The 22541-nt window shown below is 42.8% G+C and overlaps 1 protein-coding gene across 1 annotated transcript; it reads right to left on the bottom strand.

Annotated features, from left to right (window-relative positions):
- Positions 1 to 7623: 7623 nt before the first annotated feature.
- On the bottom strand, positions 7624 to 20807 carry LOC130296275 (keratin, type I cytoskeletal 19-like). The gene is made up of 10 exons (XM_056547666.1): positions 20331 to 20807; positions 20159 to 20241; positions 18366 to 18522; positions 16717 to 16878; positions 16308 to 16433; positions 14170 to 14390; positions 9646 to 9680; positions 9504 to 9530; positions 7787 to 7842; positions 7624 to 7695 (listed from the first exon to the last, which is right to left on the bottom strand). The coding sequence occupies exons 1-10, from the start codon at positions 20805 to 20807 to the stop codon at positions 7624 to 7626; spliced, it is 1416 nt and encodes a 471-aa protein (XP_056403641.1).
- Positions 20808 to 22541: the final 1734 nt, after the last annotated feature.

Below are 22541 nucleotides of genomic sequence, written 5' to 3'. Positions count from 1 at the left end.
CGGCTGGCAGGAGGTGGATCCTCTGTGCCAGAGAGGGATTGGCGTGGACCGTGCTAGTGGACCGGTTCTAAGTTACTACTGGTGTTCACCAGAGCCCGCCGCAAAGCGGGATGGTCTTGCTGCGGCGGTAGTAACCAGTTCGTATCCACTAGCAACGGCTCAACCTCTCTGACTGCTGAAGATAGGCGCGGTACAAGGGAGTAGACAAAAGCAAGGTCGGACGTAGCAGAAGGTCGGGGCAGGCAGCAAGGATCGTAGTCAGGGGCAACGGCAGGAGGTCTGGAACACAGGCTAGGAACACACAAGGGAACGCTTTCACTAGGCACAAGGGCAACAAGATCCGGCGAGGGAGTGCAGGGGAAGTGAGGTATACATAGGGAGTGCACAGGTGAAGACACTAATTGGAACCACTGCGGCAATCAGTGGCGCAGTGGCCCTTTAAATCGCAGAGACCCGGCGCCCGCGCGCCCTAGGGAGCGGGGCCACGCGCGCCGGGACAGGACCGAGGGAGAGCGAGTCAGGTACGGAAGCCGGGGTGCGCATCGCGAGCGGGCGCCACCCGCATCGCGGATCGCATCCCGGCTGGAGGCGGTATCGCAGCGCACCCGGTCAGTGGATCTGACCGGGGCGCTGCCGTAGCGAGGATGTTGCGAGCGCTCCGGGGAGGAGCGGGGACCCGGAGCGCTCGGCGTAACAGAATATATATCCAATTTTCATCTTTTAATTCACTATAGTATTATTTTTATTATTTTTAGAATTTTTTATTTCAATTTTTTATTTCATTTTTTATTTCATTCATTTTATTTCTTTTCTATTTTCTTTCCTATTTTCTCATTTCTTATTTCTACTGGCTCTAGAGGACTGGTTCTAGTACACACTTGTTATACATCCTTTTTCTATATATACCTTTAGGTCTGTGGGGTATAGACCTACCCAGTTAACCTCGAGTCAGCCCCGGCTGAGTGAGCTACACAATTCTTGTTGTATTATTTTCATTGCTCCATGATTATATTATACTTTTTAGAAAGATGGTGGTCAAAGTATATTTTAAATGTTCATATTAAAATCTATTCCATTCTATGTATATGTAGGGGAATGGGTTGTTAAATTACATACAATGGAGTCCCATTGGGATAATATATCTATATGTAAATATAATACAGACAATCGAACCACTACATTGTTCGGTGTGTGGATAATGTAGATATTTTAATGTTTACGTGGAGTATATCCTCTGTTGGTGTATTGATTTGGCACTACGTTTCTGCGCATGCCCAGGAAGGTTTTGTTTACCACATCAGTGTTGAAGTCCCTTTGGTGCGCAGCATGTCATTCAACATGTGGCATGTCAAACAGTGCAATACAATGAGTGCAGTAACACCTTGTGACATTCTATTGGCTGCCATTCTATCCTAACCATTGGCTGATCCATACGTCCATTAGGGAAATCCATCGTTTTGATTGATCCTCCATGTTTAACCATATTCTCCACCCTTTATAGTTTTTTTTCTCAAGATGATGTCACCAAGGGAGGTTATACTGTGTAAACCCCCACCACCACCACCACCACTGCCTCTTGACAAAGCCACAGCATGTGGGGAAACATGTTGATGGGGGTTGTGTATTAGGTTTTAATAGACTGTGTGTTTATTTACTAACATGATCCAGACTCTTTTTTTTTCGGGTTTTGTGCCCAAATTGTGTCGCACGTTCCATGCGACACAATTCGCAACCAAAAAAAACAAAGCCCTCCAAAAAAAGGGGGGGCGTGACCACAGTAGAAAGTGGGCGTGGTCCCGACAAAAGGGGCATGTCCCCGACAGTTTTGAAAAATCACAACATATTTACTAAGGTTTCCACAGAAAATGTGGTGGATTTGAGCTGAGGAAAACCCCACACATCAGAACAGTTGTAAAAAAAAAAAGGCAAAACGTAGGGAAAAGTGGAAAATGTAGGGAAACCTTAGTAATTTCTTTGGGAAAATACGTGTCGGAAATCAAAACCCACAAAGAAACCTACACTCCACTCTTAGTAAATTAACCCCAGTGTGTGTAGCCTCTGGAATATATGTCAGACATAGACTGCAGATATGTCCTAACAAACACGTACAGTTCTTAACTGGACTGGCTGCAAGGCCAGCTGGTATTATCTGTATATTGTATACATTAAGACAAGAGACACACTACAATAACTTAAAGGGGTACTCTGGTGGAAAAATCAACTGGTGCCAGGAAGTTAAACAGATTTGTAAATTACTTCTATTACAAAATCTTTACCCTTCCAGTACTTTTTAGCAGCTGTATGCTACAGAGAAATTTATTTTCTTTTAGAATTTGTTTTGTCTTGTCCACAGTGCTCTCTGCTGACACCTCTGTCTGTGTCAGGAACTGTCCAGAGCAGGATAGGTTTGCTATGGGGATTTTCTCTTGCTCTAGACAGTTCCTGATACGGGCATCAGGTGTCAGCACAGAGCACTGTGGGCAAGACAAAAAAGAAATTCAAAAAGAAAAGAATTCCCCCTGTAGCATAGAGCTGCTAAAAAGTACTGGAAGGGTAAAGATTTTTTAATAGAAGTAATTCTGTTTAAATCTGTTTAACTTTCTGACACCAGTTGATAAAAAAAAAAAAAAAATATATATATATATATATATATATATATATATACTAGCTGAATACCCGGCTTTGCCCGGTTTTTCCTTCCTAATCCTTGTTGGGGAGGAAAATAAACAAAGAAGGAAGCTTTTGACTTCATATCCCATCCCCATATATTGTTGTCATATCCCAACCCCATATCCTGTCCTCATGTCCAGACCTCCTATCTCGTCATCATATCCCAACCTCATATGCCATCCTCATATCTCGTCCTCATATCCCGACCTCCTATCCCGAACTCTTATCCCAACCTCCTATTCTGTCCTCCTATCCTGTCCTCCTATCTCGACCTCCTATCCCATCCTCCTATCCCATCCTCCTATCTCGACCTCCTATTCCGACCTCCTATCCCGACCTCCTATCTCAACCTCCTATCCTGTCCTCCTATCCCGTCCCCCTATCCCGTCCTCCTATCTCCACCTCTTATCCCGACCTCCTATGCCGACCTCCTATCCCGACCTCCTATCTCAACCTCCTATCCCGTCCTCCTATCCTGACCTCCTATCCCGACCTCCAATCCCGTCTTCCTATCTCAACCCCCTATCACGTCCTCCTATCTCCACCTCTTATCCCGACCTCATATCCCGTCCTCATATCCCGACCTCTTATCCCAACCTCCTAACTCGACCTCCTATTCCGTCCTCCTATTTTGACCTCCTATCTTGACCTCCTATCTCGACCTCCCATCCCATCCTGCGATTCTCCAGCAGTTGCTAGTCTTGGTCAAACACATAACCTGACCTTATATTACCACAATTTGTAATTGTTTTGCTTCCTAATGTATATTCATACTGTATATTATATGTAAGTGCTGTTTCTGTTCCTGTACTTTGATTTTCAAGTTTGGATTGTTACTCCTCCCATGTGTTTTTGGCGCCCATTTTTGGGCTATATAAACCTGCTATTGTTGTACTGTCCTTATCCTGATCTGAGGAAGGGAGGGATCCTCCCGAAACGCGTAATCTTGTCCATTTTATTGTTTTTTTAATAAAATGTCCTGCTGAGGACTTTCCTATTACCTTTGGCATCCGCCTCATCTGTCTACAAGAGTCTGCAGCGCCATACCTGAGGGTTTTTTCCTGCTCTACTTCTAATATTGACCTCCTATTCCGTCCTCCTATTTTGACCTCCTATCTTGACCTCCTATCTCGACCTCCCATCCCATCCTCATATCCCGACCTGTAATATGTGTACCAGGTAATGAAATATCTCCAGCCATACTGAAGTTATGTGAGAGCATATATATCCCAAATGGGGGTAGTAAAGGGTTAAATTAACTATCCTATATTTTAAGTGGACATATAAGTAACATGTGACCAAGTATTATCGAAATATCTCAAGCCATTTGGAAGTTATGCAGTAACATATATTTCCCATTGACTTGCATGGGACTTTAAACATAAGCCCCACCCCTGGCAAATGGGGGTGAGTAAGGGTTAAATCACCTATCCTATGTTTGTTGTTGACATATAAGTAACATGTGGCCAAGTTTCATGTTAATATCTTTAGCCGTTTGTAAGTTTTTGTGGAACATACACACATACATATATAAATACACACATACATACATACATACATACACATACAGTTTTATATATATATATATATATATATATATATACATATATATATATATATTTATATATATATATATATATATACATATATATATATATATATATATATATATATATATATATACATATATATGTGTGTGTGTGTTTTACACCGGAGTACCCCTTTAACTTTTGTGTAAAAAAATTTGATAACGTTTATTTTTGTTATTTTTGCAAAGGTTTAGTTAGTGATTGGGAAAAAGGAGATCCTAGTGACCATCTCAGGTTTTTTTTTGTGTATTGCTTGCAGGGAAATTGAACATTTATTACAGGATTCTACCACATATTACATCTGATTGCGATCCCTGCAACAGGACCTTGTGATCACTAGAGATGAGCGAACTTACAGTAAATTCGATTCGTCACGAACTTCTCGGCTTGGCAGTTGTTGGCTTTTCCTGCATAAATTAGTTCAGCTTTCCGGTGCTCCGGTGGGCTGGAAAAGGTGGATACAGTCCTAGGAGACTCTTTCCTAGGAATGTATCCACCTTTATCAGCCCACCGGAGCACCTGAAGATTGAACTAATTTACGCAGGAAAAGTCATCAACTGCCGAGCCGAGAAGTTCGTGACGAATCGTACCTCATACTCTTGAAAAAGCCAGGTCCAACTAGCGAAACGTTGAGCCAGAGGAGGAGATTTTAGCTCAGTCCCATTGTTATAAAATGGATGGATCACGGTGCGCAGTGACACAATGTCTGTAGACGGTGTCAGAGCAGAGCGCTGCAAACTGAGCACCGTGATCAAGATCATCCTGCATAGAATGCACTAAAAAACATTATTAATAGGGACTGTAATTTTAAGCACATATTGCCACCTAGTGGAAATTTTTGAGCACCTTTAATATTAATTTGGAATTATTAAAAGCTAAGTTTTAGACCGTAGAGGGTCTCTATTCAGGGTTTCCCTGAGGGGACATATATCCCCAAGGTTGTTGTTTAATATATAAGTGCCCGTAGACCCTCTAGGGGGTATTTGTTAATTTACTTCTTTAATAACAAAGACACAAATTAGAATGTAAAATTATTTATTTAGTAAAATACAGTTGTAAGAATACAGATGTGTAGACATCCATCCGAAACATGAGAGAAGATGTGAATGACCATACAGTCCTAATCCAACATTAATCACAGAGCTTATGGGTAATTACTCAGATCACTGCTTAATGTACACACTTGTAAATACCATAATGTTTTTAATAAGGGTCACTTGCCTCATAGTAAATAGGGCTTCACCAAATTGGTCATTTGTGCAGTGTCCCAGTGCAGAGTTATTCTAACTATGTCTTCTTGGTTGTAGGATATTGCCCTCTGCATTTTGGAAACTGTGAAGTATAATGCCTTTACTGCAAAATTTTTTGATGATACTGTATTATAATGTTTTCTATACCTTTTTTTGCTGTATTCTACTTCCTTCTACTCGAGAATAATAATAGAAAAAGATGGATCAGGCATTTAGTTACAGTACCTATAATATGCAGTGCTCCCAATCTACGTATATTAATATTAAAGGGGAGTGATATTAAAACTTAACTTTTAATAGTGTTATAAATAAAACACACAAGATAGTGAGTGTTCTATTAGTAATAGGTTACCATCAATTTGACGCAAAATGTAGAAACAACTGTGAAATATAGTAGCAAATTCTCATTTATCTTATATATACAAAAATAGTCACTATTCCAATGAACACGACTCCAAATGCTGCCCTTTGGGCAGCATTTGGAGACGTGTTCATTGGGATAGTGACTATTGTTGTATATATATATATATATATATATATATATATATATATATATGATAAATGAGAATTTGCTACTATATTTAACAGTTGTCTCTACATTTTGCGTCAAATTGATGGTAACCTATTACCAATAGATAAAAAGTTACGTTTTAATATCACTCTTCTACTGGAGAATGTTAGGTCAGCTGTCAGTAGTGGCCCTTTGCGCTACACTATCCCATTAACTTGGGATAGTCGTGGAAGGTGGGAGGAGCCTAACTGGCCAAGCCTCACTTTCTTATGAGACAAGAAGTTGATCCCAGTCTGAGAGAGTATAGCCTAGAGTGTTCAGAGTCTCCTTCTCTTCCATAGAGTTAGTTTTGTGGTCTCTTCAGCAAAAAAAAATTGAATGACAAGCAACAAATACTTAGCATAGGATCATGCGGGTGAAGCAAGAAGCTCTTGCTAAGTAAGAAGTAAATACCAGAGCATCATTGCAACTCAACCACTGAATCAACATCTTTCAGAGGGCATTTTTAGCATACCTATTAAACATCCCTTCCTTCTGGGCTAGAAACATATCTTAAAAGGCTAGAGAATTCAGGACCCCTACAGATTGGCCCATCCCCACAGGCATCCTAGTGTGTGGTGGGATTCTACACCTTACCCATTAAGGCACCCCACTTAACAAACCGCCTTACACCAAATCAGGTCCTTCCTGGGGAACATTACCATACCAATACCATATATAGTACTTAATGTGTGGGCCTCTAAGCAATCGGCCCATCCTAAAAATTGTGAGATTGACATGCCCAAGCGTTCTAGCCATTCTTATTATAAAGAGTAATCTGTTGTGGCACCAAAAGGCCCAACCAGCCCATAGGCTCTGTCCCCTACACAGAACTTCCCTCCATGCTCTTCCCACTGCTTTTGGACACAGTGCTGTCTCTATTTACCTCTCAGTCTGCCTATACTTTCCTATATCCACCATAAGTGGAGGCAGAGCACGTAAATGTATTCAGTTTCTAGTATTATGGTGTATGATGGTCTAAAGACCTGATCAACAAAATCTGGAAGAGCAACATCCTATGCATAGACTTGACAACGCAAAGTTGTTAAAGTATCTGGCCCATGGAGCCCCTATGGAACCAATCAAGTTAGGATTCTAACGCCACTGCACAGAACCATTTATAAACCCACTGGCTGGTCGCTCCTTAATTCTTTCTTCCTGTCCCTTATGTCCTGGTTGCCTACTACTGGTTTCCTAATATTGCTCCAGTAGTAAAGGGGCCATGCCAAAGACCTATTATTGGAGTATTTGCTTAATCCATAGGAAAAGAAGATTGGCCTAGTTTGGCCCTCATTTTTTACAAGCCCCAAAGTTATGGTAAGGGTTTCCTCTGTAGAATACAATGTATGTCCTCTAGTCAAACTTTTGGTCATAAAATTGAGTAACTTGTTCTAACAAAATGCATTGCACAAACCCGCAGGTTAAATAAAAATACACCTGAACATGAACAGTGAGTCTACTTCACCCAAACTCATAGTGATTATTATAATCTTAATATTATAACTTGCTCGATCCCATTTTACAGAAAAAAAATGTAAGTTCAAAATAAGTATAGAAGCACCATTCATCTTTGAGGAAGTCTTTCATCCTGGTCGATCTTCTGAGGGCATCTAACTTGTAAAACCATGGTGTAACACTGTTAACAAAGAAAGTCTTTATAAGTGGGCACAAGATGACAAAGAAAAACTCTTTGAAACATAAAAAATATAAGCTAACCATATTCTTACACAATATTTATAGATCAGTAGGACCCTTACTGATCGAACAGTGGTGACCTTTATCACTTGGAAATGGTATAACAATGGTTCTGGTTTACTCAGATATTCTTTTTTTTTTTCTTTTTTCTCAAATGCCACATTGTAGACCATTAAAGTGTACCTGTCCTCAACAAGCAGGGCTCTGTGCAGTGAGGACAAGCAGGGCTCTGTACACTAAGGACAAGCAGGGCTCTTTACACTAAGGAAAAGCAGGGCTCTGTACACTGAGGACAAGCAGGGCTCTGTACACTGAGGACCAGCAGGGTTCTGTACACTGAGGACCAGCAGGGTTCTGTACACTGAAGACAAGCAGGGCTCTGTACACTGAGGACAAGCAGGGCTCTGTACACTGAGGACAAGCAGGGCTCTGTACACTGAGGACAAGCAGGGCTCTGTACACTGAGGACAAGCAGGGCTCTGTACACTGAGGACAAGTCGGACTCTGTACACTGAGGACAAGCAGGGCTCTGTACACTGAGGACAAGCAGGGCTCTGTACACTGAGGACCAGCAGGGTTCTGTACACTGAGGGCCAGCAGGGTTCTGTACACTGAGGACAAACAGGGCTCTGTACACTGAGGACAAGCAGGGCTCTGTACACTGAGGACAAGCAGGGCTCTGTACACTGAGGACAAGCAGGGCTCTGTACACTGAGGACAAGCAGGGCTCTGTACACTGAGGACAAGCAGGGCTCTGTACACTGAGGACAAGCAGGGCTCTGTACACTGAGGACAAGCAGGGCTCTGTACACTGAGGACAAGCAGGGCTCTGTACACTGAGGACAAGCAGGGCTCTGTACACTGAGGACAAGTCGGACTCTGTACACTGAGGACAAGCAGGGCTCTGTACACTGAGGACAAGCAGGGCTCTGTACACTGAGGACAAGCAGGGCTCTGTACACTGAGGACATGTCGGACTCTGTACACTGAGGACAAGCAGGGCTTTGTGACTTGCTACATGTTCACACATCAGAATGATTGACAAGCCAGCAGCCTGCACAGAGCCCGGCTTGTCCTACCCTCACTTCCTGTATTTGGACTCCTCAAAGAGACACACAGGCAATTGCTGCAGGGATAGAACTTCTTTACCCAAAAATAAACACATTTTTTAACCAATGTATATTGCAAATATACATACAGTATAATGGTATTATCTACATTATATAAAAAGTATTTGTTGACGACAGGTACACTTTAAAGGGGTACTTTGCCTCTAGACAGCTTATCCCCTATCCAAGGGATCAGGGATAAGATGTCTGATCCTGGGGGACACCTGCGATCTCCCTTTTGCACCTGGCATTCGTTTAGAGCATTGGGTGCAGCGCCGGAGGCTCTTGACATCACGGCCACGCTACGCTTGTGATGCCATGGCCACGCCCCTTCCTATAGACTTGCATTGAGGGGGCGTTGCTGTGACATCATGAGCGGGCGTGGCCGTGACACCACGAGACACCGCCCTGCATTGCCAGTTATCTGGCAGGGAGCAAAGTTCGCTCTGTGCACCAGATGTCTGGGGTGCCACAGCCGAGATCATGGGTGTCCCCAGTGGCGGATAGGGAATATGATGTCTAGGGCCGGAGTACCCCTTTAAAGGGGTAATCTCATTCCATAGTGATGGCATAACACTAAAATATGCTATCACTTTATAATCAGTGGGAGTCCAAACTTTGGTTTGTTCCTGGCACTTACATTGGGAATATCCATTAGAAAGTGTCCCTAAGATGAGACACAAATAAACCAATAAACCTTAAATCCAGTAATAAAAGGAAGACATTTTGTGACCCTCATCTCTTTCATGTTATTTTAGAAATAAAAAAAGAAATTATCTTACCATCTTTATTCAATGAAATGTAGAGAGATGAGAACCTGGAAATGTATTAAAATATGACATTAATGCTATTTTACTATAGTTATCAGTTATCAAAGAAATTAAAGTGGTTTTCTGACATGCAAATCCTATCCATATGACCCAAGGACATCATAGGAGGGGATCCCCAATTAAGGACCAACTTCTAAGAGCCAGACTAAAGAGCTGGCAGCAAAGACCAACTCTTGCTTATGTGGACCCAACCCGTGAATGGTTAACCCCTTCATGACCCAGCCCATTTTCACCTTCAGGACCTGGGCATTTTTTGAAAATCTGACGACTGTTACTTTAAACATTAATAACTCTGGAATGCTTTTACTTATCATTCTGATTCCGAGATTGTTTTTTCGTGACATGTTCTACTTTATGTTATTGGTAAAATTTCACTGATATTTGCATCCTTTCTTGGTAAAAAAAATCAAAAAATTTCATGAAAATTTAGAAAATTTTGCATTTTTCTAACTCTGAAAGTCTCTGCTTGTAAGGAAAATGGATATTCCAAATAAATTACATATTATTTCACATATACAATATGTCTACTTTATGTTTGCATCCAAAAATTTACAAGTTTTTACTTTTGGAAGACACCAGAGGGCTTCAAAGTACAGCAGCAATTTTCCAATTTTTCTCAAGATTTTCAAAATCTTACTTTTTCAGGGACCAGTTCAGGTTGGAAGTGGATTTTAAGGGTCTTCATATTAGAAATACCATATAAATTACCCCATTATAAAAACTGCACCCCTGAAAGTATTCAAAACGACATTCAGTAAGTGTTTTAACCCTTTAGGTGTTTCACAGGAATAGCAGCAAAGTGAAGGAGAAAATTCTAAATCTTCATTTTTTACACCCGCATGTTCTTGTAGACCCAATTTTTAAATTTTTACAAGGGGTAAAAAGAGAGAAATCACCCTAAAATTTGTAACTCAATTTCTCTCGAGTAAGGAAATACCTCATATGTGTATGTCAAGTGTTCGACGGGCGCAGTAGAGGGCTCAGAAGGGAAGGAGCGACAATGGGATTTTGGAGAGTGAGTTTTTCTGAAAGGGTTTTTGGGGGGCATGTCCCATTTAGGAAGCCCCTATGGTGCCATAATAGTGGACCCCCCACATGTGACCCCATTTTGGAAACTGCACCCCTCATGGAATTTAATAAGGGGTGCAGTGAGCATTTACACCCCACTGGCGTTTGACAGATATTTGAAACAGTGGACTGTGCAAATGAAAAATGTTATTTTTCATTTTCACAGAACACTGTTCCAAAAATCTATCATACACCAGTGGGGTGTAAATGCTCACTGCACCCCTTATTACATTCCGTGAGGGGTGTAGTTTCCAAAATGGGGTCACATATGGATATTTATTGTTTTGCGTATATGTCAGAACTGCTGTAACAATCAGCCACCCCTGTGCAAATCACCTCAAATGTACATGGTGCACTCTCCCTTCTGGGCCTTGTTGTGCGCCCCCAGAGCACTTTGCGCCCACATATGGGGTATCTCCGTAGTCGGGAGAAATTGCGTTACAAATTTTGAGGGTCTTTTTTCCCTTTTATCTCTTGTGAAAATGAAAAGAATAGGGCAACACCAGCATGTCAGTTTAAAAAATTTAATTTGTATACACTAACATGCTGGTGTAGACCCCAACTTCACCTTTTCATAAGGTGTTAAAGAAGAAAAAGCCCCCCAAAATTTGTAAGGCAATTTACGACAGGGCTCCAAAGTGAGAGAGCGCCATGCGCATTTGAGGCCTAAATTAGGGATTTGCATAGGGGTATTCTATGCCAATGATTCCCAAACAGGGTGCCTCCAGCTGTTGCAAAACTCCCAGCATGCCTGGACAGTCAATGGCTGTCCGGCAATACTGGAAGTTGTTGTTTTGCAACAGCTGGAGGCTCCATTTTGGAAACAGTAGCGTACCAGACGTTTTTCATTTTTTGGGGGGAGGGGGGCTGTGTAGGGGTATGTGTTTATGTAGTGTTTTTTACTTTTTATTTTAGGTTAGTGTCAATGTAGTGTAGTGTTTTTAGGGTACAGTCACATGGGCAGAGGTTCACAGCTTGCCGCTGGGAGTTTGAGCTGCAGCGCAAAATTTGCGCCATCTCAAACTTGCAGCACTCACTGTAAACCTCCGCCCATGTGAGTGTACCCTGTACATTCACATTGGGGGGAGGGGGTAAACATCCAGCTTTTGCAAACTCCGAGCATGCCCTTTGGCTGTCCGTGCATGCTGGGAGTTATAGTTTTGCAACAGCTGGAGGCACACTGGTTTGGAAACACTAAGTTAAGTAATAAACTTTCAAGTGTTTTGCAACCAAACTTAGTGTTTCCAAACCAGTGTGCCTCCAGCTGTTGCAAAACTACAACTCCCCACTGGTGTGTCAGTGCATGCTGGGAGTTATAGTTTTGCAACAATTGCAACAGCTGGAGGCACTGAGGTAGGAAACGGACAATGTTTCCCAACTAGTGTGCCTCCAGTTGTTGCAAAACTACAACTCCCAGCATGCCCAGACTGCCCAGGCATGCTGGAAGTTGTAGTTCGGCAATATCTGAAGGATCAGATGTTGCCGAACTACAACTTCCAGCATGCTTGGGTAGTCTGGTATGCTGGGAGTTGTAGTTTTGCAACATCTGGAGGTCCACAGTTTGGAGACCACTGTATAATGGTCTCCAATCTGTGCTCTTCCAGATGTTACAGAACTACAACTCCCAGCATGCCTGGACAGACTGAGCATGCTGAGATTTGTAGTTTTGCAACATCTGGAAGAGCACAGATTGGAGACCATTATACAGTGGTCTCCAAACTGTGGACCTCCAGATGTTGCAAAACTACAACTCCCAGCATGCACAGAAAGCCAAAGTCTGTCTGGGCATGCTGTGAGTTGCAGTTTTGAAACTCCCAAAGGCAGCAGTGAGATCGCTTTACGGCGATCTCACTGCTGCCAATGAAGATGCTGCACTGCTGCCGGAAACTCACCTCCGTGACGCAACGCCGCCGGGACCGCCTGGAGGACGCCGCTCGCGCCGGGACCGCTCGGGACACCGCATGGCCGGGTAAGTGACGCCGGGGGACAGGTAAGGGACACTTAGCAGAGCGGTGTGTGTCCCGATCCCCGTGATCCGGACTCACACACCGCGCTGCTAAGTATTCTCATAGCGAAACGCTGCTATCAGCTAGTCAGATTTGACCAGCTGATAGCAGCGATCGCTGGGGGGGGGGATGAAACCCCCCGTGGTCGCATGGTAAGATGGCTGGCTATCAGTGATAGCCACCATCTTACCGGGCGCTGTGGGATGCCGCGAGTAGCGGCAAAAATGTTCATGACGTACCTGGTACGTCATGGGTCGGGAACACCTTCCCACTCATGACATACAGGTATGTCATAGGTCGGGAAGGGGTTTATAGACTGACAACTATATCTCCGATTTATTTATGCACTCAGGAAGAGTTGAGACAGAACTGGCATGAGAGTTGGCTGGTTCTACCGAAATCACAAACTTTTTTCTAATGTGTATTAACCCCTTCCTGCTATTGGACATATGCATACATCCCAGCTGCAAACATGTTCATGCAACTGGGCATATGCCTATGTCCATCTGATCTCCTGCTCTGGTCAGTACTGACCACGGCATCTATAGGATTGACAGGGGAAGGGGGCTCCCCTGCCCCCCATTGGAGACCCTGCAATGCCATTGTGGCGTCCCGATGGTTGTCATGGCAGCAGGAGGACAGCTGAAGTACGGCAGCCTGTGAGGTCCAGCCATGAACTGAATCGCACAGGCTTAATGTCAGTGTAGTACTCACTGTTATGCTGGGCTGTAGTACAGATGTACTGCAGCATAGTATAACAGAAAACAGCAATATATAGAAATAGTAGAAATAAATAAAGAGTAAAAAAATTAAAATGCTGCTTTTCCAAAAAAGCTCTGTATTATCATGAAAAAAATGCAAACCTATAAATAAAAGGTAAGAATCGCTAATTGTGGTCCAAAATAGATGGGGAAAAAAAGAGATAGCATGAATCAAAAGATGGTACCAATAAAAATTACAGCTTGTCCCGCAAAATAGAAGCCCTCACACAATGACTGAAAAATAAAGTTATGACTTTTGGAACAATATGTACAATATGTCACGAAAAACAATCTCTAAATCGTTTCGCTCAGTAAAAGCATTCCAAAATTAATACCACTTAAAGACATATGCCAGATCTGAAAAAAGGGGATTGGTCATTAGGGAAAAACAGGCAGCGCCCTTAAGGGGTTAAGACTACTGTACGTAGTCAGCTAAATAGCCAGCAAAACCTTTCCTTAGTAATTACACCTAATTGAGGAGGTTTCTTCTTCACAAATCAGTCTCCTAAAACATGAAATGTATAACTCTAGAAGCATGCACCACGAGCTTAAAAACAATTCCACCCACATAATTCTAAACTGTCCATCTATAAAATTTACATCTAGCTTGTATTTACTGTTAGTACAGAATAAAGACTTACTTGGCATCAGGACCATCTAGAAGCTGCTTATAGGTAGCAATCTCCATCTTCAGGAGAGACTTGTGGTCCATGAGTTGCTGGTAGTTAGAAATGTGTCTATTTAGGTCTGATTGGATTTGTGACATCTGTTTTTCTAAATTATCGATCAGGCCTTGTATCCGAGCAAGCTGGGATCCATATGTGTCCTGGACTTCCATCAATGTACCCTCCAATGCTGATTTCTAAAATAAAGAAAATTAATTTATGATTTTGAATACAATTTTAGTTTCCTCATATGTCGGAGGAGTTGTTTGTGTTTAAAGAGAGAAATGTGGCTCACCCTCAGATACTGCCTCCCCTGATGCACTTTTCTACAGCAGCCTTCAATTTTCCCACGCACCCCACCCCGATAACATAACAAACGGGGCCTGGAGTTATCGAAGAACTTGTTCTTCACCCCAACTCTATCTCCTACCTTCTTTGCCCTCCCTTCTTTCGAATTACACTCTGTCTGCATCTACTCCCCCGCTAACCTTCAAGTGGCCATCATCTATGGACCTCCAGGCCTTGTAACTAACTTCATCGACCACTTCACTATCTGGCTTCAACATTTTCTCTCTTTGGACATCTTTAGTATCATCATTGGTGACTTCAACATCTCCATCAACACGCCCCAGTCAGCCACCTCTAAACACCTATCACTCACTTTCTTCTTTGGCTTCTTACAGTGGTCCTCCACAGCCACACACAATGAGAAGCACAAACTAGACCTCTGTTCCATATCTAACCCCTTAAACACACCTTTCCAAGTTTCTGACCATAGCCTCTTCCATTTTCTTCTCTCTTATCTTCAACTGTCCCCTATGCCCTTTTCCAGATCCCAGCCCATCCCTGTAGGAACCTTGGATATCTCAACACTGACACACTTTCAGCCTTTCTTCTACCACTCTCCACCTTTACCTTTTTTTGCGATGCAGACACAGCCACTACATTTTATTACACCCAGGTCACCTCAGCTCTCAACTCAGTGGACGCTCTCTCACACAACAGAACCGAACATATTGATGGACAAATAGCCAATTGAGACTAACTCCACAGAAGACTTCTCAACATACAGACATGAACTCCTCACTTTCAAGGACTTCTTCACTTTTGTCATCTCTACCTTATCCCAAAACCCCAGGCAACTCTTTAACACCTTTAAAGGGGTACTCCGGTGCTTAGACATCTCATCCCCTATCCAAAGGATAGGGGATAAGATGCCTGATCACAGGAGTCCCGCCGCTGGGGACCCCCGGGATCATGCACGCGGCACCCTGTTTGTAATCAGTCCCCGGAGCGTGTTCACTCCGGGACTGATTACCAGCGACTACAGGGCGGGTGGCATGTGACATCACGCCCCCGTTCCCGTGTGATGTCACGCTCCGCCCCTCAATGCAAGCATACGGGAGGGGACGTGACAGCTATGAACCTTCACTATGGAAAACCACAATATTGCTCAGGCAATAAAGGCAGGGCAGAGCACCCTTAAATAGGTAAGGCTGATCAGGGATTGGAGATGGAGTGGAATCAGAGGCACACATGAACCCTTAAAGAGACAGGCATTTTGCGGCCCCTACTAGATGCACCAGTAACATTCTGGAGCTTGCAGCGCGTAGGAGGAGCTGTGCGAGCTGTTCGGCCAAGGTAGGCTGAAGTAAGTGGTACACAATGGCGATTGCCAACCGCCATCGTTACAGACACTCAAATCTACCTCTCTAGTCTAGATGCCACCTCGCTTCTATCCAGGATCCCATTGTGTCTGTTATATTTTCAGATGCTGCCCTGGTGTGATTCGAACCCAAAACCCCTGTGCTCCAAGGAAAAAGAGCTAACCACTAAGCCACCAAAAGAGTCCTGTATTTCTCTGCCGAGGGGTGGGGTAGGTGGAGCAACAGTCAGACAGGAGGATGTGGGGCAGGAGGCTTAACTGTGACCCAGAGCACACATCAGAAAAGCAGCAACAGAGGATTCCCAAAGGCACTGAGACAAAAAAAATGTTGGAGGAAACTACAAGGGGAAACAGAGAGATTATGACAAAAGAAAATAGGGTTAGGCAATCCCTTCCACTAAATATTTTATCTACTTATCTCAACAATATTGTAAACCAAGGCTCCTACCAATTTCAGTTGACTTTTTAACTCAATCTCCAGGGTCTGCACAGAATGTTTGAGATTTACGACCTCATTCTTGAATGACACAATTTGCATGGTCCCAGATGGCATCTCACTGTTTAGTTCTGCACTCTGAAAAGAGAATCAGTTATTTATTTAGTTATGTGAAGCTATAATAAAATGTACCAGGGGTCTAGCTCTAGGAGATGCTGAGGGAGCAGTTGCACATGGGCCCATTATTAGAAGCTCAAAAACCGCTCATTCAAAAGCAACCAGTATTATAAATAGACAAGGAGCCCTAGGTATTGCAGTCAACAAATACTAACTATATAACCAAATGACCTTGGTAATTGAACTTGTCAAAACATAACAAGACTACCACATACATAAGAATAAAATAACATTATTGCAATACCCTATTGAGAAAGATGCTTTCCACTTCCTTCAGGTTCCTGGCCATAAGGTTCTCATATTGCTCTTGAATTTCAGACAATGCTTGGGTCAGATCGACCGATGGCGCAGCATTCAGGGCCACATTGACCCGAGATCCCAATTGTGATTGTAGATAACTTACTTCCTGTATTTAAAAAGCAACAAATCCTTTATTTTTGTTATTGCACCCGCAACATACCGTATATACTCGAGTATAAGCCGACCCGAGTATAAGCCGAGACCCCTAATTTCAACCCAAAATCCCAGGAAAAGTTATTGACTCGAGTATAAGCCTAGGGTGGGAAATACATCATCCCCCCTGTCATCATCCAGACCCATCATTAACATCCTCATCATCATCACCGCCTGTCATCATCCAGACCCTCATCATCATCACCTGTCATCATCCCCTTGTCATCATCCCACACCCCCCCCTTCATCATCCCCTTGTCATCATCCCCACCCCCCTTCATCATCCCCTTGTAATCATCCCACACCCCCCCTTCATCATCCCCTTGTCATCATCCCCACCCCCCTTCATCATCCCCTTGTAATCATCCCACACACCCCCCTTCATCATCCCCTTGTCATCATCCCCACCCCCCTTCATCATCCCACACCCCCCCCCTTCATCATCCTCTTGTCATCATCCCACACCCCCCCTTCATCATCCTCTTGTCATCATCCCACACCCCCCCTTCATCATCCTCTTGTCATCATCCGCCCTCAGTGGTCTTCAACCTGCGGACCTCCAGAGGTTTCAAAACTACAACTCCCAGCAAGCCCGGGCAGCCATCGGCTGTCCGGGCTTGCTGGGAGTTGTAGTTTTGAAACCTCCGGAGGTCCGCAGGTTGAAGACCACTGCGCCCTTCGACATCATCCAGCCCCCTCTCACCCCCTTTAGTTCTGTACAGTACTCGCCTCCGCTCGGCGCTGGTCCGGTGCTGCAGGGCTGTCCGGAGAGGAGGTCGTCCGATGGGATAGTGGTTCCGGACTGCTATCTTCACTGGGGGCGCCTCTTCTCCGCGCTTCGGGCCCAGAATAGAGGCGTTGCCTTGACGATGACGCAGAAGTACGTTGGCAATGAACGTACCTCTGCGTCGTTGTCAAGGCAAAGTGACTATTCTGGGGCCGGGCCCGAAGGGCTTAGAAGAGGCCTCCCCGGTGAAGATAGCAGCCCGGAACCACTATCCCACCGGACGACCTCCTCTCCGGACCGTCCTGCAGCACTGGACCAGCGCCGAGCGGAGGCGAGTACTGTACAGAACTAAAGGGGGTGAGAGGGGGCTGGATGATGTCGAAGGCCGCAGTGGTCTTCAACCTGCGGACCTCCGGAGGTTTCAAAACTACAACTCCCAGCAAGCCCGGACAGCCGATGGCTGCCCGGGCTTGCTGGGAGTTGTAGTTTTGAAACCTCTGGAGGTCCGCAGGTTGAAGACCACTGCAGGTGGAGAGTACACTTGAGTATAAGCCGAGGGGGGTGTTTTCAGCACGAAAAATCGTGCTGAAAAACTTGGCTTATACTCGAGTATATACGGTAGCTAATATTGTCATAATAGTTTTTTACTGGAATTCCCCTTTAAGATAAAATTTCATTAATCATATCCATTAAAGCAAAAATTTTTACTTAACCTCTTCATGCTGGTTGTCAATTTGGATAATATCTTCCTGGAGACACTGAACTTCAGTTTCCAAGTATTGTTTTTGCTTGTTGAGTTCCTTAAGGACTCTTCTAAGCAAAGCAATATCTGCCTCAACGCTACTTCTTAAGTTATGTTCCATTTCATACCTAGGTAAAGAAAAGCAAGTCATTCATTTAGGTGAATCTTATTCTAATTCGTATGTCTTTTTTTTTTTTTCACCTTAAAGGGGTACTCCACCCCTAGACATCTTATCCACTATCTAAAGGATAGGAGATAAGATGTCTGATCGTGAGGGTCCCGCCGCTGGGGACCCCCGTGACCTCTTTTGCAGCACCACTGTCATCTGGTGCATGGAGCGAGCTTTGCTCTGTGCTTGGAGACTGGCGATACAGGGGCCAGAGGATCGTGATGTCACGCCCCTCAATGCAAGTCTATGGGAGGGGGCATAATGATAGGGGATATGATGCCTAGGGGCGGAGTACCCCTTTAAGGACAAAAGGCATACTGTGTTACCGGTGTTTGAAGATGCTCACGAGCTTCATACCCGGTGGATCCCGGTTGCTATCAGTAGCCAGGACCCACGGTTAATGCCGAGCATTGCTATGCAGGTCGATTTTTGTTTTTGCACTTTAGTTTTTTCTCCTCGCCTTCTTAGCCATGAACCATAACAATTTCAATTGTACTTTGTACTGACATTGCTCATTTTCCTACAAAATCTACGGTGAAACGAAAAAAAATTTGGGGGAGCAACATTTAAATAAAAAAAAAAACCACCATTTAGCAATTTTGGGGGCTTTTGTTTCTTCATAATTCACTTTTCGGTAAAAGTGACACATTATCTTTATTCTGTAGGCCCATACGATTGAAGTGATACCCAATTTATATAGGTTATGCTTTATTTTACTACTTTAAAAAAAATTATGACTTTTTGTACGAAAATAAGTATGCTTAACATTGTCCTCTTCTCACCCCTATAACTTTAAAAATTTTCCATACACTAGGATTCATGAGGGCTCATTTTTTGTAATGTGATTAAAATAAAATAAAACCTACATAAATTGTTTATCCTTGTAACCGTATGGACCTACAGAACAAAGATAAGGTGTAATTTTTACCGAAAACTGTACTGCGCAGAAACGGAAGCCCCCAAATTTACAAAATTGAATTTTTTTCTTATTTCACCACACAAATAATGTTTTTTTTTTTTTTTGTCGCAAATTTTTGTATAAAATAAAATGATGTCATTACAAAGTACAATTGTTGACACAAAAAACAAGCCCTTATATGGGTCTGTAGGTGCAAAATTAAAGGTGTTATGACTTTTAGAAGGGGAGGAGGGAAAAAAAAAGTGAAAACACAAAAATTGCTCCTTAAAGAGGTACTCTGCCCCTAGACATCTTATCCCCTATCCATAGAATAGGGGACAAGATGTCTGATTGCGGGGGTCCCGCCATAGGATGGCGTTCATTTAGAGCATCGGGTGCAGCACTGGAGGCTCGTGATGTCAAGGCTGCACCCCGCTCATGACGTCACAGTCATGCCCCATCCCATAGACTTGCATTGAGGGGGCGTGGCTGTGACGTCATGAGTGGGGCGCGGCCGTGACGTCACAAGCCTCCATCCTGCGTCTTCAGTCATCCGGCACGGAGCGAAGTTCAGGGTGCCTCAGATGAGATTGCGGGGGTCCCCAGCAGCGGAACCCCCGTGATCGGACATCGTATCCCCTATGCTTTAAGGCCAAAATGGGCTTGGTGCTTATTGGGTTAAGAACATGCAGCTTACTTGGTCCCTAAGTCATCTGTAGCCAGTTTGGCATTGCTTATGTGATTAAAAATCCGAGCATTCTGCAAAGTAGTTGAGGAGACCTGCAAATAATGGAAATCAACATAACTTTTCAATTCCTTAAAATATATAATCATAGAGCTAAGAGATAAAGACTTCTCAGGCTCTTTACCTGATTCTGTAGCTCTTGAATGGTTCTAAAATAATGGCTGGAATCTGGTAGTGATTTGGGGGCGTTGTTTTCATGCCACTCACAGATCTTCCTCTCCAGGTCTGCGTTCTCCTGTTCCAGAGAGTTCACCTTCTCCAGATATGTTGACAGGCGCTGGTTGAGATGTTGCATGGTTTCCTTCTCATTAATACTGAACAAACCGGTGTTCTTCTTAATACTGTGGTCTCGCGATACTAAGTGCCTTCCATAGCTTTGACCATCCAGTTTTATCTCTTGTCCTTGACCAGTAGAAGACTGCATGGAGAAAGTAACTCTCTTGCTTCGGTGAACTTTAGGATCTTTGTAGTAGCCTCCATTATGTATATTATAGGATTTATGAAAATTTCCATGAAATGAAGTAAAATGGCTCCGTTCCTTAAGATAATAACCAATGCCCGGGATGACCTTACAAGAGGAATTTTTAATATTGTAACTCATGGTTCTCCTAGAAGTTCCTTCTAAGAAGATCTAGAGTTTGGTTCAATTCTAGAAGGTCAGAATGATTCTCTTTGACTCTCTCCTACTTTTAAATGGAGAAGAGCTCATAAAATATAATTTTTTCAGCATGTTGCTCATATCATTACATCATAATAAATCTGTAGTATACAAGCATTACTAACAATCCACGGGTTGAATTAGTATTACAAATGGCTGCGGATGTTCCAATAGGCTCATAAAATTACTAATCATCACGAGTGACCAATGGTTGCACCCAATGTGTAGTATATTTTCCATAATGTTAATCATACTTATATAACCCTCATAAATGATACATTTCCAAACAGAAGTTGAATAATATCAATTCTGGACAGTTAATATACACATTCAATGAGTTATTGCTTGATATAGTTAGTTATTTCTTTGTTCGTTGTCATCTCATCATGAGTTAGTATAAGTGAGATAAGCAATGAAATTTATGTAACAAATGAACACGTCAAACAGTGAACTTTGTTTATTGGTTAAAAGTGAGTTTATGAGGTTCCTCTATTGTAGTCCAGCTGGGAAAAACTATGTAGGTGGGAATTTTAAAGGGATCCTCCCCCCCCCTCTTTATGATCTTGAAATTCAGCGTGATAGTTATTTGATGGATAATCATGAACTTAACCCCTTAAGAACCTAGGATATTTTTATTTTTGCACTTTAGTTTTTTTTTTCTCCTCACCTCCTTAGCCATAAACCATAACAACTTCAATTGTACTTTGTACTAACATTGCTCATTTTATCACAAAATCTACATTGAAACAAAAAAAAATATGTGGAGTCAAAATAAAGTAAAAAAAAACACCATTTTGAAACTTTGGGGGCTTTCATTTGTACAAAATGCACTTTTGGGTAAAAGTGACACATTGGCCCTGATTTACTATTGCAAACCTGACATGTTTTGTTTGGTTGTGCGCCAGAAATTCTGTCTGAGCCAGAATCTGCGCCAGATTTCCATTTTACTGAGAAAACCCAAAAAAGGGGCATGACCGCAGTGAAAAGGGGCGTGTCCCACGACATTTTCACAAAAACCCTACATATTTACTAAGGTTTTCATAGAAAATGTGGTGGATTTGAGCTGAGGTTAACCTGACAGATCAGATCATGTGTAAAAAAAAAAAGCAAAGTGTAGGGAAAAGTGCAAAATGTAAGGAAACCTTAGTAAATACCGTGGAAAAAAAATTGTAGGGAAAAAAAACCCACAAAGAAACCTACACAACACTCTTAGTAAATCAGGGCCATTATGTTCATTCTGTAGGCCCATACGATTAAAATGATACCCAATTTATACAGGTTTTGCTTTATTTTCCTACTTTAAAAAAAAATTTGTATGAAAAAAGTATGCTTAACCCCTTAAGAACTCAGGGTTTTTCCGTTTTTGCACTTTCGTTTTTTCCTCCTTACCTTTTAAAAATCATAACCCTTTCAATTTTCCACCTAAAAATCCGTATTATGGCTTATTTTTTGCATCACTAATTCTACTTTGCAGTGACATCAGTCCTTTTTAACCAAAAATTCATGACGAAACGGAAAAAAAATCATTGTGCGACAAAATCGAAGAAAAAACGCCATTTTGTAACTTTTGGGGGCTTCCGTTTCTACGCAGTGCATATTTCAGTAAAAATGACACCATATCATTATTCTGTAGGTCCATAAGGTTAAAATGATATCCTACTTATATAGGTTTGATTT

This window comes from Hyla sarda, chromosome 12 (assembly GCF_029499605.1).
Source record: "Hyla sarda isolate aHylSar1 chromosome 12, aHylSar1.hap1, whole genome shotgun sequence".
Classification (NCBI taxonomy): Eukaryota; Metazoa; Chordata; class Amphibia; order Anura; family Hylidae; genus Hyla; species Hyla sarda.
Note: the sequence above shows the minus strand (reverse complement) of the source record. Positions and strands in the feature narration are given on the sequence as shown.

What these genes read in the sequence shown, in the direction of transcription:
- LOC130296275 (XM_056547666.1), bottom strand. Translation starts at nt 20,807, where the DNA reads ATGAGTTACAATATTAAAAATTCCTCTTGTAAGGTCATCCCGGGCATT. An exon ending in TTCTAATGGATATTCCCAAT is followed by an intron (nt 7,843 to 9,503) that starts GTAAGTGCCAGG and finishes ACCATTTCCAAG; the next exon opens with TGATAAAGGTCACCACTGTT. An exon ending in TACTGATCTATAAATATTGT is followed by an intron (nt 7,696 to 7,786) that starts GTAAGAATATGG and finishes CTTTGTTAACAG; the next exon opens with TGTTACACCATGGTTTTACA.